This window comes from Staurois parvus, unplaced genomic scaffold, assembly GCF_062004578.1.
Source record: "Staurois parvus isolate SC_StPar_1 unplaced genomic scaffold, SC_StPar_1.0 ptg001252l, whole genome shotgun sequence".
In the NCBI taxonomy this organism is placed as follows: Eukaryota; Metazoa; Chordata; class Amphibia; order Anura; family Ranidae; genus Staurois; species Staurois parvus.
This window is the reverse complement of record NW_028319048.1, coordinates 1,443,771-1,460,026: the sequence shown is the minus strand read 5'-3', so window position 1 is coordinate 1,460,026 and position 16,256 is coordinate 1,443,771. Positions and strand designations below refer to the sequence as shown.

Sequence of the window (16,256 nt, the reverse complement as noted above, 5' to 3'; positions counted from 1 at the left end):
AATCTAACAGATGGGGACTGGACCTGAATAAGACAGATGGGGAAATACGCTGGATCTGATAGATGGGGACTGGACCTGAATAATACAGATGGGTAAATACCCTGGATCTGACAGATGGGGACTGGACCTGAATAAGACATATGAGGAAATACCCTGGATCTGACAGATGGGGACTGGACCTGAATAAGACAGATGGGGACAGAACCTGGATCTAACAGATGGGGACAGAACCTGAATCTAACAGATGGGGACTGGACCTGAATAAGACAGATGGGGACAGAACCTGAATCTAACAGATGGGGACTGGACCTGAATAAGACAGATGGGGACAGAACCTGGATCTGACAGATGGGGACTGGACCTGAATAAGACAGATGGGGACAGAACCTGGATCTAACAGATGGGGACTGGACCTGAATAAGACAGATGGGGAAATACGCTGGATCTGATAGATGGGGACTGGACCTGAATAATACAGATGGGTAAATACCCTGGATCTGACAGATGGGGACTGGACCTGAATAAGACAGATGGGGACAGAACCTGGATCTATCAGATGGGGACAGAACCTGAATCTAACAGATGGGGACTGGACCTGAATAAGACAGATGGGGAAATACGCTGGATCTGACAGATGGGGACTGGACCTGAATAAGACAGATGGGGACAGAACCTGGATCTAACAGATGGGGACTGGACCTGAATAAGACAGATGGGGAAATACCCTGGATCTGACAGATGGGGACTGGACCTGAGTAAGACGCATGGGGAAATACATTGTATCATGGAGCTGACAGATAGGGACTGGACCTAAATAGGACAAGAGGGGACCTAGATCAGACAGTTCATAAAAGGACCTGGATCATACAAATGGGGACTGAACCTGGTTCAGCCAGATTGGGGATTGGACCTAGGTCAACAAGAATGGGGAATGGTCCGGGATCAGACAGATATGTGGCGGAGCATCTCTTAAAACATTTGTTTTATATAATTTGTTATCATTCTGCAGTGATCATCATTCTAGACATTTGCATTCATTTATTGAACAAGGCCAGATGTAGTTTCTTTAAGTTTACACAAGGAAATAAGGCAGAGAATTGATAAGAGGCTCTTGAGTTTAATAAGGGTCATAAAGCAAAACAATTCAAGATAAGACTTAATAATGGTTATAAACAAGTACAGGAGTTCAGAAAAACAGAAACAAAGAGACTAAATCAAGTCATAATGCAGAGAACCTTCCTGAGCGTGGATAACTCCAACACGAGCAGCCATGGATATCCAAGCACTGACAGAGATCATTTGGAGATTTAGGCTCTCCGGCTCTGAAAGAGCCAACCACAAGTATAAAAGAATCCTCATTCAGCTTTTTGGATTTTTGGGCCATGGAAAATCATCCTTCATAAACAGCTGTAAGTACGTCTTGGATGGTGGGGACTATGTAAACATTGCCGGGGCAGAAAGCTCCGACGAAGGACACACCAAAGCACGCATATCCTACCAGCTCACAGATGACATTGTTCTAGTGGATAATCGGGGATGTGGCACTATGAACAGCTATGAAACTGGAGAAATCTTCGCTCAGCTTGGTAAGTGGCATAAACTCTACTAATGACCTACTACAAACAATGTGCTAGGTACTTCATAGACCTACGTCTACTATCTAAGAGATCAGTTATAAGTTAGTGACAGCCCAGAACCCCTGAATTACCGGGAGAGTTATATGAAACATGAAGAACAAGGATTTTCTGTAACTTTATAAGATCCAAAATTGAAGTATCGGAAGAAAAGGTGTGATTGAAGTTATCTGCTTTTCCTTCCATATTTGTACGCCTTCCATTCATGTTTAGATTTGGTGATTCTCATTTCAATGGCTACTTGTATATAAGATATTCATCTATGCAGGAATAACTGCTGGGGTAGGAGAAATCGAGAGAGAGAATCAAACAAGAAACTTTAGGAAAATGAAAGATTCCCTTTTAGGTTGGTTTTCTTCACCCATTGTAGGATAAAGGAAATCCATTGTAACCTGGATCTGACAGATAGGTGAGATTTTCCTGCAGTAGTTTGTGTCTCCACAACTCTTACAATGGTGAAATTTCCCAGCAGTGGCTTTTGTCTCTGGCCCTCTATCTACATCATAAAAAAAGCATCACTTTCAGAGCTGGAAATGACTATATCCCCTATCCTTCTCTTTCTTTTCCAGCCAATTTGCTGCCCTTGGATCAGGAAGTAGAATGGAGCAGAGGTTTTCGGCTTGTAGACAGAATTGTGGACTCTGAAACTGAAATCCAGAAATCAGACTTCATCTTCCCTGTTTTCCTCTACAGGTAGAAGCTGTACAATCTTTGTACAATCCTTTATTACAATACCTTGGTGTATTATGGTAAACCCTAATGCCATCTACCTTGCTCTCTTCTCTGTGTATCATAAACAAATGTGTATTTTAGAAAATTCTGTTTTCTTCTTTTGAAATCTCATTTACATACTGTAGATACCCACCGTCCTGGATTTGCTGGGAAAGTAATGCATCTTGGTCCCCTATCCCAATTATGCTGTGTCCCAGGCAGTGACGGGACAAGGACATCTAGAGCCCAGGGTGAACTTGCCAAATATATGAGCATTATGTGTAAGCGAAAATCTCCTTCCCCCAAAACAAATCAAGCACTAACCTGCATGCTCACCCCCAGGATAAATTCCTCCTCCTCCCATTATAAATACACCTGCTGAAATCCCCCCTCTCAGCTCAAATCTTCTCCCCCATTCCCCTTCCCAGCTCAAATCCTTTCTCTTCTTATATGCCCCCAGAACAACCCCCCCCCCCTTAAAAAAAAAAAGACATTTCCTAGCACAAATCCTCGAGATCTCAAATTTCCCCTCCAAGCACAAATCCTCCCCCAACTCCAAATCCCCCTCCCCCCCCCCCCCCCGCATTCCAGCACAAATTTCCCTTCCCCTACCCCCATCCTAGCACAAACCCCACCCAAACTTCCCTTCCTGGTACAAATACCCCCAATCATCCCCACTAGCACAAATTCCCAACCCCCAGAAACATATTTCCCCTAACAAATCCCCCCCCCCACCATATTACTTTTATAGCATGACCCCCCAAGTCCCCCCTCCTGAAATCCTCTTCCTCCATCCCCCTCCCAAAACAAACCCCCCCCCCCCCAAATCACCACTCCTAGCACAGCTCCCTTTATTTCCCCTCCTAGAACAATTATCCTCTCCTGTTGCCCCCCAAATTCCCTCCCCCCAATCTTCTTGTGGTGCTCCCCCACCTCTCATGATACCACAGTGCCCAGGGCAGCCACCCTCCTGCTCACCCCATATCCCATCCCAGGTCCTAGGCCATCTCACAACATCAGCCTTATTTGGGCTACCACACTTGCACAGTAATTCCAAAAGTCATTAATTATGGGGATCAGAGGGTGGCCTATGTGTATTTGAAGGTGGGGGTCTGGGAAAGATAAACCCATTAAGTGAGCTTAATGAATGTTCACTGCAAAAGGCAGAGTCTGAGAGGGACCAACCCATAAAGTGATTTGTTTGTGCCCATTGGGAAAGTGGACTGTTTGTGCCCATTGGGAAGGTGGGTGCACAAAGCGTGGACAGTTAGTTGGGACCATAATACTGGTAAGTATGTAAGGGTCTACCATTGTATAAAACCAATGGAATTCATCAGACCAGGTGACATTGCCTGGTCACTGATAGTACAGGGATGAGGTTTCTTAGCCAGCTGAAAGCAGTTTTTGGAGGGTAGGGCGGGTGTTCTGTGTGGACATCTGGTATGACACCTCATCGGACTTGGAGTGTGACGCATCATCTCTCCTGATATTGGTAAATGTGCTGCAAAACTGTAGTGCCATACTGGGGGTCTAATGTACCCATCTGCATGAAGCATCTCACTGATATTTATGAGGCATTGCCTGAAGAGTCATTCTGCTTAGGCTGGCACTCTGGATTTTGTACTGTTTAAACTCTTTTCATAGACTATGTGGCCACAGGGTATGACTATACTCAGGAATCAATCTATATGGAAAGCAAGAATGGATCCACCTCTGTGTGTGGGGAGGAGATTCTATTCTATGACCAATGAGAATATTTAAAATGTAAAATGTATGTAAAGACAAAACCTTCTCCTCTTAGTAATATGAGTAGGGAATGGCTAAAACCCCCGCCAGTTTATTTTTTGCTGTCTGTGTACCATGGGGGAAATGTCCTTTCATTTCCTGACCCAGAGATTTTGTCCTTTGAGGACCGTAAGATTTTGGAACGCCAAAAGAATCAATTTTTTGTTTTTAAAGTTCGTACACTTCAGTTGCTGTAACTAAACCATTTCATGAAATAATTGGCAAAAAGCTAGAGCCATTTGTTGATAAGAACTAATATTTTGACTCAAACCAAAAAAAGAAAAAGTATTTTAAGTTCTTAATCAGATGATACAGGCAATTAACTAGTTGCCGACCGCAGATAGCCGAATGACGGCTTCACTGCGGCCGGCCAGTTCTGGGTGGACGTCATATGACGTCCCCCCAGAACGCGCTCTCCTGCGCGCCCCAGGGGGCGCGCACCCGGCGATCTCCGTGATCCTACGGACACAGCTGATCACGAGATGTGGTAAAAGGCCAATCATACCGGCCTTTTACCACGTGATCAGCGGTGTCCAATGACACGCTGATCACAGGGAAATGCAAGTGCCGGTTCTCGGCTGCACTTTCCTCACGCTGTCAGATCGTGAGGAAAGTACTGCCGAGAACCGGCAGTTGTCAGAGCGAGGATCGGCACCGATCATCAGGGCACTGATGATCGGTGCCCTGATGATCGGAGCCCAGCAGTGCCACCCACAAGTTCCGCCCACCTGTGCCCAGCAGTGCGCCCACTAGCTCCGCCCACCTGTGCCCAGCAGTGCACCCACCTGTGCCCAGCAGTGCACCCACCTGTGCCCAGAAGTGCCACCTACCTGTGCCCAGCAGTGCCACCCACCTGTGCCCACCCACCTGTGCCCACCAGTGCCACCCACTTGTGCCCACCAGTGCCACCCACCTGTGCCCACCCACCAGTGCTGCCCACCAGTGCCACCCACCAGTGCAGCCCAGCAGTGCTGCCAGTCAGTGCCACCAGTCAGTGCCCAGCAGTGATGCCAGTCAGTGCCATCTATCAGTACCCATCATCAGTGTCACCTATCAGTGCCGCCTATCAGTGCTGCATATTAGTGCCGACTATCCGTGACACCTCATTAGTGCTGCCTATCAGTGCCGCCTATCCGTGCCACCTCATTAGTACTGCCTATCAGTGCCCTTTAGTGCTGCCTATCAGTGCCCATCAGTGCCGCCTATCAGTGCCCATCAGTGCTGCCTCATCAACGCAAATCAGTGAAGGAGAAAAATTACCTGTTTGAAAAATTTTATAATAGAAACAAAGAAACTTTTTTTTTTTCAAATTTTTTGCACTTTTTTAATTTATAGCGCAAAAAGTAAAGCGCCCAGTGGCAATTAAATACCACCAAAAGAAAGCTTTATTTGTGAGAAAAAAATGATCAAAATTTCATATGGGTACAATTGTCAATCAAAGTGCGGCAGCGCTGAAAGCTGAAAATTGGCCCGGTAAGGAAGGGGGTATAAGTGCCTGGTAGGCAAGTGGTTAAAAACATGGGACAAATACGTCCCTTGGTCCTCAAAGGGTTAATTGGAAGTTGGAGGAAACCTCCCAAAGTGAGGAAAATCCCATTCTTAGGTAGGTGTCTCCCAAAGAGGTGTTCTTATTAGAAATTTTTCCTTCAATTCTTATTCTTGGTTCAACTTTGAAATGTTGGATTGTCCCCCTATTCTGTCTCAGTGACTCTGGTCACCAGTGCAATACATTTCCCCAGCAAGCCCACAGACAGCAATAAAAGCTTGACAGAAGGTCTAATCCTTCCCCCACTCCATCTAAAACTAAGAAAAAAGGCTTCACCCAGAGATACACATTTAATGTCTGCCAATGTAGGGAATGAGGATGGACATGAAATATTTCAGCTGTAGTAATCATTTACATGTCAATAAATATGTGGTCTTTGTTTTGTACTCAGCATAAAGAGAGGGCTCCAAGATGAGTATTATGAAGATTTAAAGCAATTACTGGACACAGCCAAGAAGATGACAGGTACACATTTCAATTCCTGACCCATTATGTGGTGGGTTGCGGATCATTCTGTGATTGATTAGAACTTGGACTGTTCGAAAATATCCAACAAGCCAATTTAGATTTTTATCTGATGGTGATTTTGTGAGCCTATGTTATACAGCAGGGGTGTCCAAACTTTTTTCAAAGAGGGCCAGATTGGATGAAGTGAACATGGTGGAGGGCCGAACATTTTTCCGAACATTCTTTGAACCATTACAATTAAATGCAAATAAATTATTTTATGCCGAGTTAATTGCAAACGACATACTTTTCATTTCATAACATTAAGATCAACTGACAGCTGAGTTTTCACAATGTATTGAAAATAAATTAAAAAAAAACTTACCTGCACTAATGTGAAGGGTGAAAAAGGTAGCTGGAGCTGAAGTCTCTGCTCGGCAGCCGGGAGGGGAAGAGAAACACACTTCACGCTGGAAGCCCGGCCCTGACGTCACCGCCCTCTGTCGCTCCCAGCGCGGCGCAGTCACGCATGCGCACTGCTCTCAAGCAGAAGACGGTCTGCCACAGAAGGGAGGGCCGTGCGACAGCCGCATTTACACAGACTAGGGAGAACGCGCCGCAGTCAGGCATGCGCACTGCCCTCTGCTCTCAAGCAGAAGACTGTCTGCCATAGAAGGGAGGGCTGTGGGAGGGCCACATCACACAGAGCAGGGAGGGCTGTTGGAGGGCCGTATTAAACCGACCCCCGGGCCGTAAATGGCCCGCGGGCCGGACTTTGGACATGCCTGTTATACATCTTCTTGTTCAAGGTCCTCAGCAATGCATTCCAATGAATATTTTAATTGTGATGCTGACAGTTGCAGACACAGACATATTTTCCTGCCCACATTTCATACACAGACTGTGGGCACATGAAATACAGTACAGTATTGAGGTATATTACATTGTAGTCTAAAAACAAAAAAAAATCTTAACTAATAAGGTGAGGCTGTTTTTATTGGAACATTTCAAACATGTGCAAGAAGAGAGACATTCTTTTTAATTTTTGTCATTGCCATGCAGATGTCTGGGTTGTTTACTAGGATAAATCACCATTCACTTTGCAAAGTGAAAATCTGCTCCATTAATGAATTAATCCCATTGAATGCCAAAACAAAAACAGTAGAAACAGTAGAGGAAAGCAGGCTCACTGCCAATGGAGAGGAGAAGAGTCGGCATTGTCCAGACATTCCAATGTGTTTTAATGAAGGGTGTCTCTTCTTTTCATCATACTGTATTTCTTTATGTAGTGCCCCATACATTGTAATGATCCATTTTTTTTATAACTTTTTATTTCATACTTAAACAAACAACATTAAAACATTCCATCTTCCAAAATATACTTTTGTCTTTTCTGGCCTAAATTAGTAAATACGTCTTCTCTTTCTGTATCTGTATCCATTTCTCCATAACTTGTTATTCCGACCAATCTCATCGTGATTTCTTAGGCTACCTCCTTTACTTTAATTAGTTCTGTATAAGATTCTGCGGTTTTAAAATTTAACTAAACACTCCATATTCTATTAAATATTCCCATCTTATCCTCTTCTAAACTTCTCAGTTCTTCCATTCTGAAAATGCCTTCCACTCTATCTATCCAATCCACCACCCTCGGGACCTCTGCCACTAACCAAAATTTTGGTATCAAACCCTTTGCTGCACTGATTAAATGGTACAATACTTTATTCCTCTTTATTTCCGCCATGGGCTCAGAATAATAGAATAAGCATTTCAGTGGGTCCCCTTGAATATCTACCCCACATATTTCCTTGATATAATACGTAATGATCCATTATTCTCTGCAGCTGGCCACCTTATTAGGTCCACCAATTACTTGGTAACACAAACTGCTAATCAGCCAATCACATGGCAGCAACTCAATGCATTTAGGCATCTAGACGTGGTGAAGACGACTTGTTGAAGTTCAAACCAAGCATCAGAATGGGGAACAAAAGGGGATTTAAGTGATTTTGAACGTGGCGTGGTTGTTGGTGCCAGACGGGCTGGTCTGAGCATTTCAAAAACTGCTGATCTACTGGGATTGTCATGCACAACCCATCAATCTCTAGGATTTACAGAGAATGGTCCGAAAAAGAGAAAATATCCAGTGAGTGAGGAAAATGCCTTGTTGATGTCAGAGGTCAGAGGAGAATGGGCAGACTGGTCGCTGTGACATTCAGATGGTAGGATCAGAATTTGGCGTAAACAAACATTTTGGCCTTGTATCAATGATTCAGGCTGGTGGTGGTGGTGGAATGGTGTGGGGGAGATTTTCTTGGCACAAGCAAGGTGGACCTAATAAAGTGGCCGGTGAGTGTCCGTGTCCATGGCCACCTAGGCTTTTACCAGAGATAAGGAGCAGTTAAACATTCTTCTCCTCAATGCTGAGGAATCGCATTCAGGAGAGGAACATTTTTGCCAAAAACCGCTAAACGCGGCAAAAACAAGTGAAAAATGCACTTAAACATGTCTAAATGTTAGCAGAGTCTAGCGCTTGGCTGTTTATTCATGTACATGGAAAAAAATTTGGCCAATAAAATGAAAAAATGTCTAAGCGCTAAACGTGGGTAAACGGGGCTAAATATTATTGTGTTTGAGGTTTTCTGCTGCCAGGAGAGCTAAACGTCTAGGAGAGTTCATGTGTACATGAGGCCTTACTCAGATTGATAAGTGAAGTCACAATGGATATTCTATTGTCTGATCACATTGATATGCGTGGCCACCATTCAACCACGTGTAATATTCCCATCATACATATTCCTGGAAAATGGCCAGAAGTAAGCGGGTGCTCTGACAACTCCCAGCTCTGACAACTCCCAGCTCTGACAACTCCCAGCTCTGACAACTCCCAGCTCTGACAACTCCCAGCTGGAGACCGGTGACATGATACATCAAAGCATACATGGCCAGCACATCATGGATCATTAAAGTAACATCCACATCTTCATCACCCTCTTAATGCTGGGTGGACTTCATGTGACGTCGTTGGGTTTAAGTGGTTGTACCAGGATGATGCCTACAGCTACAGGCATCATCCTAGTATTACAATTTCCAGTCGGTGATGCCCTTTTGTGTAGAAGTGATTTGAGTGGCTATGTCAGGGATCCCGGCCGCTCAGCAGTGCGCGAATGCGCAGATTGCTGATTCTTCCAAGCCGGCGAGCACGGAGTTCTCGGCGATCACGGCCGCACCAATGAAAGCAAAGGGCGCCCTATTTAAACCTGCCCTGTGCATCTCCAAATTGCCGCAAGGTCTTGTTCCTATTCCTGTGTTCCTGTTAGTACGTTTCCTTGTTCCCAAACTCTGCCTGTTCTGATTTATGCTGACCCTCTCCTGCTCTGACCCCGGCTCATCCCTGACCATTCCTCTGCCTGTAGTTACTGTTATTTTGGACCCTCTGTTACTGAACCCGGCGTGTGACCTGACTACTCTTTGCCTGCTGCTTGGTACCGCACCTGTCCCCACTGTTACCGACCCGGCTAGTCTGACCTCACTCACTCCTAGCAGTCATCCATCCATCCCGCTCGGATCGGGACCTGTCAGCCCCTTCACAGCAGGCTCATCCCGGGCACATACCCTCAGCGGGACCCCTCTACCATCGCCGGGGGTGCCCAGGGGCGCGACCTGGTTCCCGTCTTGCACCAAGTCCATCCCCACCATCAGGGGCTCTGGTGAAAAGGCAGACTGGGACTTAGACTCCGCATCCTGGGAAATCCCGTGCTGTGGACCACTAGAGATCCCGTTGGGCGGAGCCTGACAGGCTATACAGCCACTCAATCACTTCCACAGGCAATAGCGGGAGGAGGGGGGGTACCACCTTCCCCTGGCTTTCCCATCCCATCAGGACCTCTACAACTGACAGCTTACTGTTGACCAAACAAAGCAAGAGTAACTGATGTGATTTCTCCCTCTCTTTGAAATCAGAAGCCGGATTCAGAAAGGACTTTGTCACTTCCGCATTCGGTTCTATGTTTACTGGCCTGTCACAGGCCAGTGAAGCAGCCGATGGGACTGATATCTGATCTGCTGCATTGGAAGCCAGAAGAGAGATCTGGGGTTTAATAGACCCCTGATCTATCCATAAAGAGGGCCTGTCACCACCCATCCTATTTTGGTGAGCCTGTGTGAATAGCAGATTCTGTTTCTTGTTCGTAGCTAACAGGAGTAACACCCGGTGTGGTTTTCTGCTGCTGTAGCCCATTTGCTTCAAGGTTGGACGTGTTGTGCGTTCAGAGATGGTATTCTGCATACCTTGGTTGACTGACAACTTATGGGGCCCCCGGGCAATTGGGGATCATGGGGCCCCTGTGTCCTTGCCCAAACTCAAAAAAGCCTATGAAAAAGGTACCAGGGGCATCTCATGGGGCCCCCTACTGACCCCGGGCCCTCAGGCAGTGCCCAAGCTTCCAAATGGTCAGTCCACCCTTGCTTGGTTTTAACGAGTGGTCATTTGAGTTACTGGTATCTTTCTTTCATCTGTAACCAGTCTGCTCATTCTCTTCTGACCTCTGACATCAACAAGGCAATTTCCTCCACACAACTGCCACTCACTGGATATTTCCTCTTTTTTGGACCATTCTTTGTAAACCCTAGAGATGGTTGTACGTAAAAATCCCAGTAGATCAGTCTTTGAAACACTCAGACCAGTCCATCTGGCACCAACAACCACGCAACATTCAAAGTCACTTAAATCCCCTTTCTTCCCCATTCTGATGATCGGTTTGAACTTCAGCAAGTCGTCTTCACCACGTCTAGATAGTTAAATGCATTGAGTTGCTGCCATGTGATTACCAAGTAATTGAACAGGTGTTCCTAATAAAGGGTCCGTCAGCACCACAGATATCACACAGCCATGGCCTACATTACTGGGGCGGCATCTGCAAGAGGGGCGGCTGACTGGGAGAGTGGCCACACAAGTGGCTCATGAGGAAGCTGTACTGGTCCTATGCAGTCATTTCTGAGATCGGTGTTTGCAAAGCATAAAGTGGTGTCTCTAATCTCTACCTCCACAAAGTGAACCTCTTCCTAAGATAGTTCACAGTCCCTAATAAGCAGGCTTCCTCTCCATATTCTAGCCAAGTGCAGCAGAACAGTAATATATGTTACCACTGCCCATACTAAAGATGGCTGAAAAAGGTCACTCAGTGTTGCAGTGTCTAATCATCCACTGCTTCCCTGGTGACCCCTACAGAGTCTGCAGAGGAACATTGTTCCTCCAAGCCTCCACTCCCACTGCTCAGCAATACAGCATCACCTACAGACTGGAGGATGAACTACACCTGCCAATACACCTCTAGTACAATTAGGACGATGCTTAAGGCCGGCTCTATAAAATGAATGTGTCCTAATAAATAAGAAGTAAAGTTCTCCTGATTCACTTTATAGAACACGAGTCATATCAGTCATAGCAGTAGGGCTTTTTTTCTTAGAGAATAGTTGTAGGTGTAGGAACACTCCCTTTCTGAATCACCCCTCGTCCCCGCCTCTGCCCATATCCGAGCACCAGTCCATGATTCCACCCTCTACCCACCTCCCAGTACCATTCCTTTGAAAGAATACAGAATCAAATGTCACTTTGTGGTGCCAAGTAAATTGTATGGAATTTGTTAATGATAAAGAAAAGCAGTAACATAAACCCCCAATAGCAACAATAGATCCACCAGCAACAGTGGACCGCCCACAACAAAATCCCCCCCCCCCAGCAACAACAGATCTCCCTGCAGCCAGCATCAATAGACCTCTCTCTGAACAGTTGATCCCTCCCAGCAACAACTGACCCCCCCAGAAAAATAAGACTCACCCCCAGTAATAATAGACCCCCAACAGCAACAGACACCCCAGCAGATATAGATCCCCTCCAACAACAATAGATCCCCCTGCAGCCAGTTTCAGTAGACCCTGCAGCACACGCCAGTACCCCTTGCCATTACGTACATTTGGTGCTGGAAGTGCTGCTGCGTTCCCCTGCGTTCCCGCTGAAAATAAGCCCTACCTAGCCGTCATAAAGACACAGCATTTAGAAGCTCCAGTAAAATCCTGACCACATGTCCACTAAGATGGCTTGCAAGGTTGTGTTTGTCAAGTGATTGGTGGAAATATCATTGACGAGAAATGTTATGCTTGTTTACACAGGAATTTTCCCTTTCGTTGTCCTGACACATAAGACACATGGGGGAATGACGAGAATCGAGAGGAAATTTCAGGACATGGGTGTGGACAGGGTTTTTGCCCTTGAAAACTATACTCCCGAAGATCACCTCAAAACCAGAGCGAGGCACGAAGACGTGCTCAGGATTTTCCATGAAATCATCAAAGAGGTTCGGTTCAAAGTGGAGCAGGTGGGAGATCCGGTGCAGGAATTTAAGGACCGCAAGCAGTTTGTTCTAAAATTTATCTTTGATCGGGAGATGAGGAACCATCAGGGAGAGGTGGAAAAGAAGGCACAAGGTGAACAGAACCTCCTGGTCCAGGAAGTGGAAAATATAAAGTTAAGAGCAGAAGACCAAAGACAAGAGGACAGGAGGGAATTGGAAGAGGAGATGAGGAAGATGAAAAAGCACTTCGAAGATCTGAGGATGGAAGATCACAAGAAATTTGACGAACGGTTTGAGTCAAAGCAACAGAAGAAAACTAAAAACAAAAATTGCAAAGTACAATAAATGTCTTCAGGCTGACGACACAAGACACGCAATGAGTGACCGGTACTGATCTACAGCTCTGATTTCTGTATGTATTTGTGTAAAAACTCTGTGCTGTATGGACTGCAACGAAACTGACCACATCAAGAGAGAAGACTGGGAAATTGTACTTGGCTGAAATTTGTATTTGTCAATGTGGAAGGTGACTATAAGGTCGTTGTTTTTTGCAGGTTGTAAGGGTGTAAAAAGGCTTTTTCATGACTTATGAAAGTGTCGACTTTTCCTTCTCCACTTTAAAACTAAACAAACCCCCCCCTAAAAATCTAAAAAGAAGGCAATTAGCACTTTAAATATAACCCAGCCACTAACCCTTAAAACAACCCCAACCCTTCTATAGGATAAGTTCACCTTTTGGACAAAAATAATACATTTACATTTTTTGCAAGTAAGAAAAATGGGCATTTATTATTTTGCTGCAGGAGCCTAGAAAGCATTGCACCAGTGATCAGTAGATTGCTGATGCCATGCAGGTCTCCTGTAGACGTGTCAGAATATCTGCTTGCCGTACGGGATGTACGGAGTGTACAGTATGTACAGGGTGTACAGGATGTATGTGGTGTACAGGATATATGGGATGTATGGGGTATACGGGGATGTACGGGGTGTACGGGATGTAGGGGATGTACAGGATGTACGGGGTGTACAGGATTTATGGGGTGTACGGGGTGTACAGGATGTATGGGATGTACAGGAATACAGGGTGTACAGAATGTATGGGGTGTACAGGATGTACGGGATGTATGGGTTGTACGGGGTATACAGGATGTATGGGATGTACAGGATGTACGGGATGTATGGGTTGTACGGGGTATACAGGATGTATGGGATGTACAGGAACTACAGGGTTTACGAGGTGTACGGTGTGTAAAGGAATGTATGGGGTGTACGGGATGTATGGGGTGTAGAGGATGTATGGGATGTATGGGATGTACAGGGTGTACGGGATGTATGGGGTGTACAGAATGTATGGGATGTACGGGGTGTACAGGATGTACGGGATGTATGGGGTGTTTGGGGTGTACAGGGTGTACGGGATGTACAGGATGTACGGGATGTATGGGATGTACGAGATGTATGGGGTGCATGAGATGTACGGGATGTAAGGGATGTACGGGATGTACGGGGTGTACGGGATGTACGGGGTGTACGGGATGTACGGGATGTAAGGGATGTACGGGGTGTATGGAATGTATGGGGTGTATAGGATATACAGGATATACGGGATGTACGGGGTGTATGAAATGTACGGGGTGTATAGGATATACAGGATGTACGGGATGTACGGGGTGTATGGGATGTACGGGGTGTACGGGGTGTACGGGATGTACGGGGTGTACGGGATGTATGGGGTGTACGGGATGTACGGGATGTATGGGGTGTATGGGATGTACGAGATGTATGGGGTTCATGAGATGTACGGGATGTAAGGGATGTACGGGATGTACGGGATGTATGGGGTGTACGGGATGTACGGGATGTATGGGGTATACGGGATGTACGGTCAAGCAGATATTCTGACAGGAAGCTTCAATGAATTACCACAGTGCTGCACAGCGCAATGATAGTTCATTGAGAACTACAAGAACACAGCCGCTAAGACTGCTGGGACTTGCAGTTCATTCATTCAGGGAAGTCTGTGACTTTATGACAAGTCCATGTGGGTGGAGCCCAGCACAACCGCGCTGTTTTCAAATCTGACAGATAGCACAGGGACTTCTCCCTGTACTTCTCCCTGTATTATTTGTCGGGGGGGGGGGTTGGGGGGCTGTGGCTGCAGCAATGGGAACATGTTACATCCATTTGTAGGGTGGAACATGTATCACGTTCCAAGGTGATCTTGTCCTTTAAATCTTGCACTGATAAATAAATGCAGAAAGGATGATTTTCTTTTAATCTTCTCTTCTCCTCCCATAATGGGTGTCTCAACATCTCGACATCACACGTGTGACATATCACCGTAACATATCACCGTGACATATCACCGCGAACATCAGCGTGAGAACAATAATTCTAATACAAGAGTTCCTTGTTACCTCTAAACTGATGAACTGTAAAGGCTTTTAAAGCGTCACCTATGGGGATTTTTGGGCAATCCTAACATATGGCTTGTTTGGTATCTATTTACTTGATGCAACCTCATCTTTTATAGTTTAACCAACAATGGGTATTGTAATATTTTTCCACTAAAATTAATTTTATTATATTTTTCCTGAAACTTTGCGTTTAATAAACAATTGTGCAAGTATCATGTGACATAAAAACATGCAAATATCAGCTTTTTATTCTACAGGGCCTCACTGTCAAGGCAGGAGCTGAGGAACGGACAGGCAGGCCTAACAATGTAACGCACTGGCTGACGACAACCACCACCCACAGACCAAAGTCCCTCAGGGCGCGGAGTCTAAGTCCCAGGCTGCCCTTCACCAGGGCCCCTGATGGTGGGGATGGACTTGACGCAGCCAGGGACCAGGTCGCGGCCCCCGAGACACCTCAGCTGCGGTAATGGCCGCCGCCAATGGCGTGTAGCTGGTGGAAGAGACAAAAGAGTAGTCAGACAAGCCGGGGTCAACAACAACAGGACAGAACAGTACAGGACAGCAGACGAGAATCACAGGTCACGAGCCGGGTTCAGCAACAGAAGGTCAGATCAAAGGAGAATACAAAGAATAGTCAAGACAAGCCGAATCAGATACCAGGAGAGTCACGAGAGTCAGAACAGAGTAACAGCAACACCAAGACACAAGACACAAGTGCAAAGAGCATGTGCGAGCCACAGGCTTATATGTCATCAGCCACACCCCTCTGGAGGATGGACCACAGAAACCTGAAGGCATAAAAGGGCTCCCATCATGCACAGCAGAATCCAAGATGGACACCAGCACATGAAGTAACATAACCACAGGGAAAAGGTAGGACCTTGACACTCACGTTTCAGAATATATATAATGTTCTCGGATTTAAGTCATTTTTTTGCCACAAAATTAGATTTTTACATATATGCGAAAAATCAGCTGAACTGGTTAATGTCGGTGTGCGCAGGCAATGTGAAGAGCCCTGTCACACTCACCTCTCATGTAACCTAAGACTTCGGGAGTTCTGAGCCAGCCAATGAGGAGAGAAGTTGAGTCCACGCATGTTGCCCCTCCCATGCACAGAACAAGGATCTCAATCTGGGACAGCCTGCTGCATAGCTGACGGACAGATGGATGAGGGTGATTGGGGGCTCATGTCTAAACTTTGCTTAAGGCCTCACAAAGCCTAGAGCCGACTCTGCTTGCAGGCTACCTAGAGCTTTCTTCTAGTTATTTGCAGTGCAGGAGCTTTATTATAATTTTTTTTCTATTGATCCCTGACCGGCATCCCAGGGTATCTGCCACAACTTCACACACTAGATCA

At 45.9% G+C, this 16,256-nt stretch overlaps 1 protein-coding gene across 1 annotated transcript; it reads left to right on the top strand.

The window, feature by feature from the left end:
* The first annotated feature begins 1,221 nt into the window (after positions 1-1,221).
* On the top strand, positions 1,222-15,121 carry LOC149437855 (uncharacterized). Its single transcript, XM_089660515.1, has 4 exons — positions 1,222-1,586; positions 2,204-2,327; positions 6,068-6,141; positions 12,295-15,121. The coding sequence occupies exons 1-4, from the start codon at positions 1,271-1,273 to the stop codon at positions 12,819-12,821; spliced, it is 1,041 nt and encodes a 346-aa protein (XP_089516641.1). The 5' UTR covers positions 1,222-1,270; the 3' UTR covers positions 12,822-15,121.
* The last annotated feature ends 1,135 nt before the right edge of the window (positions 15,122-16,256 follow it).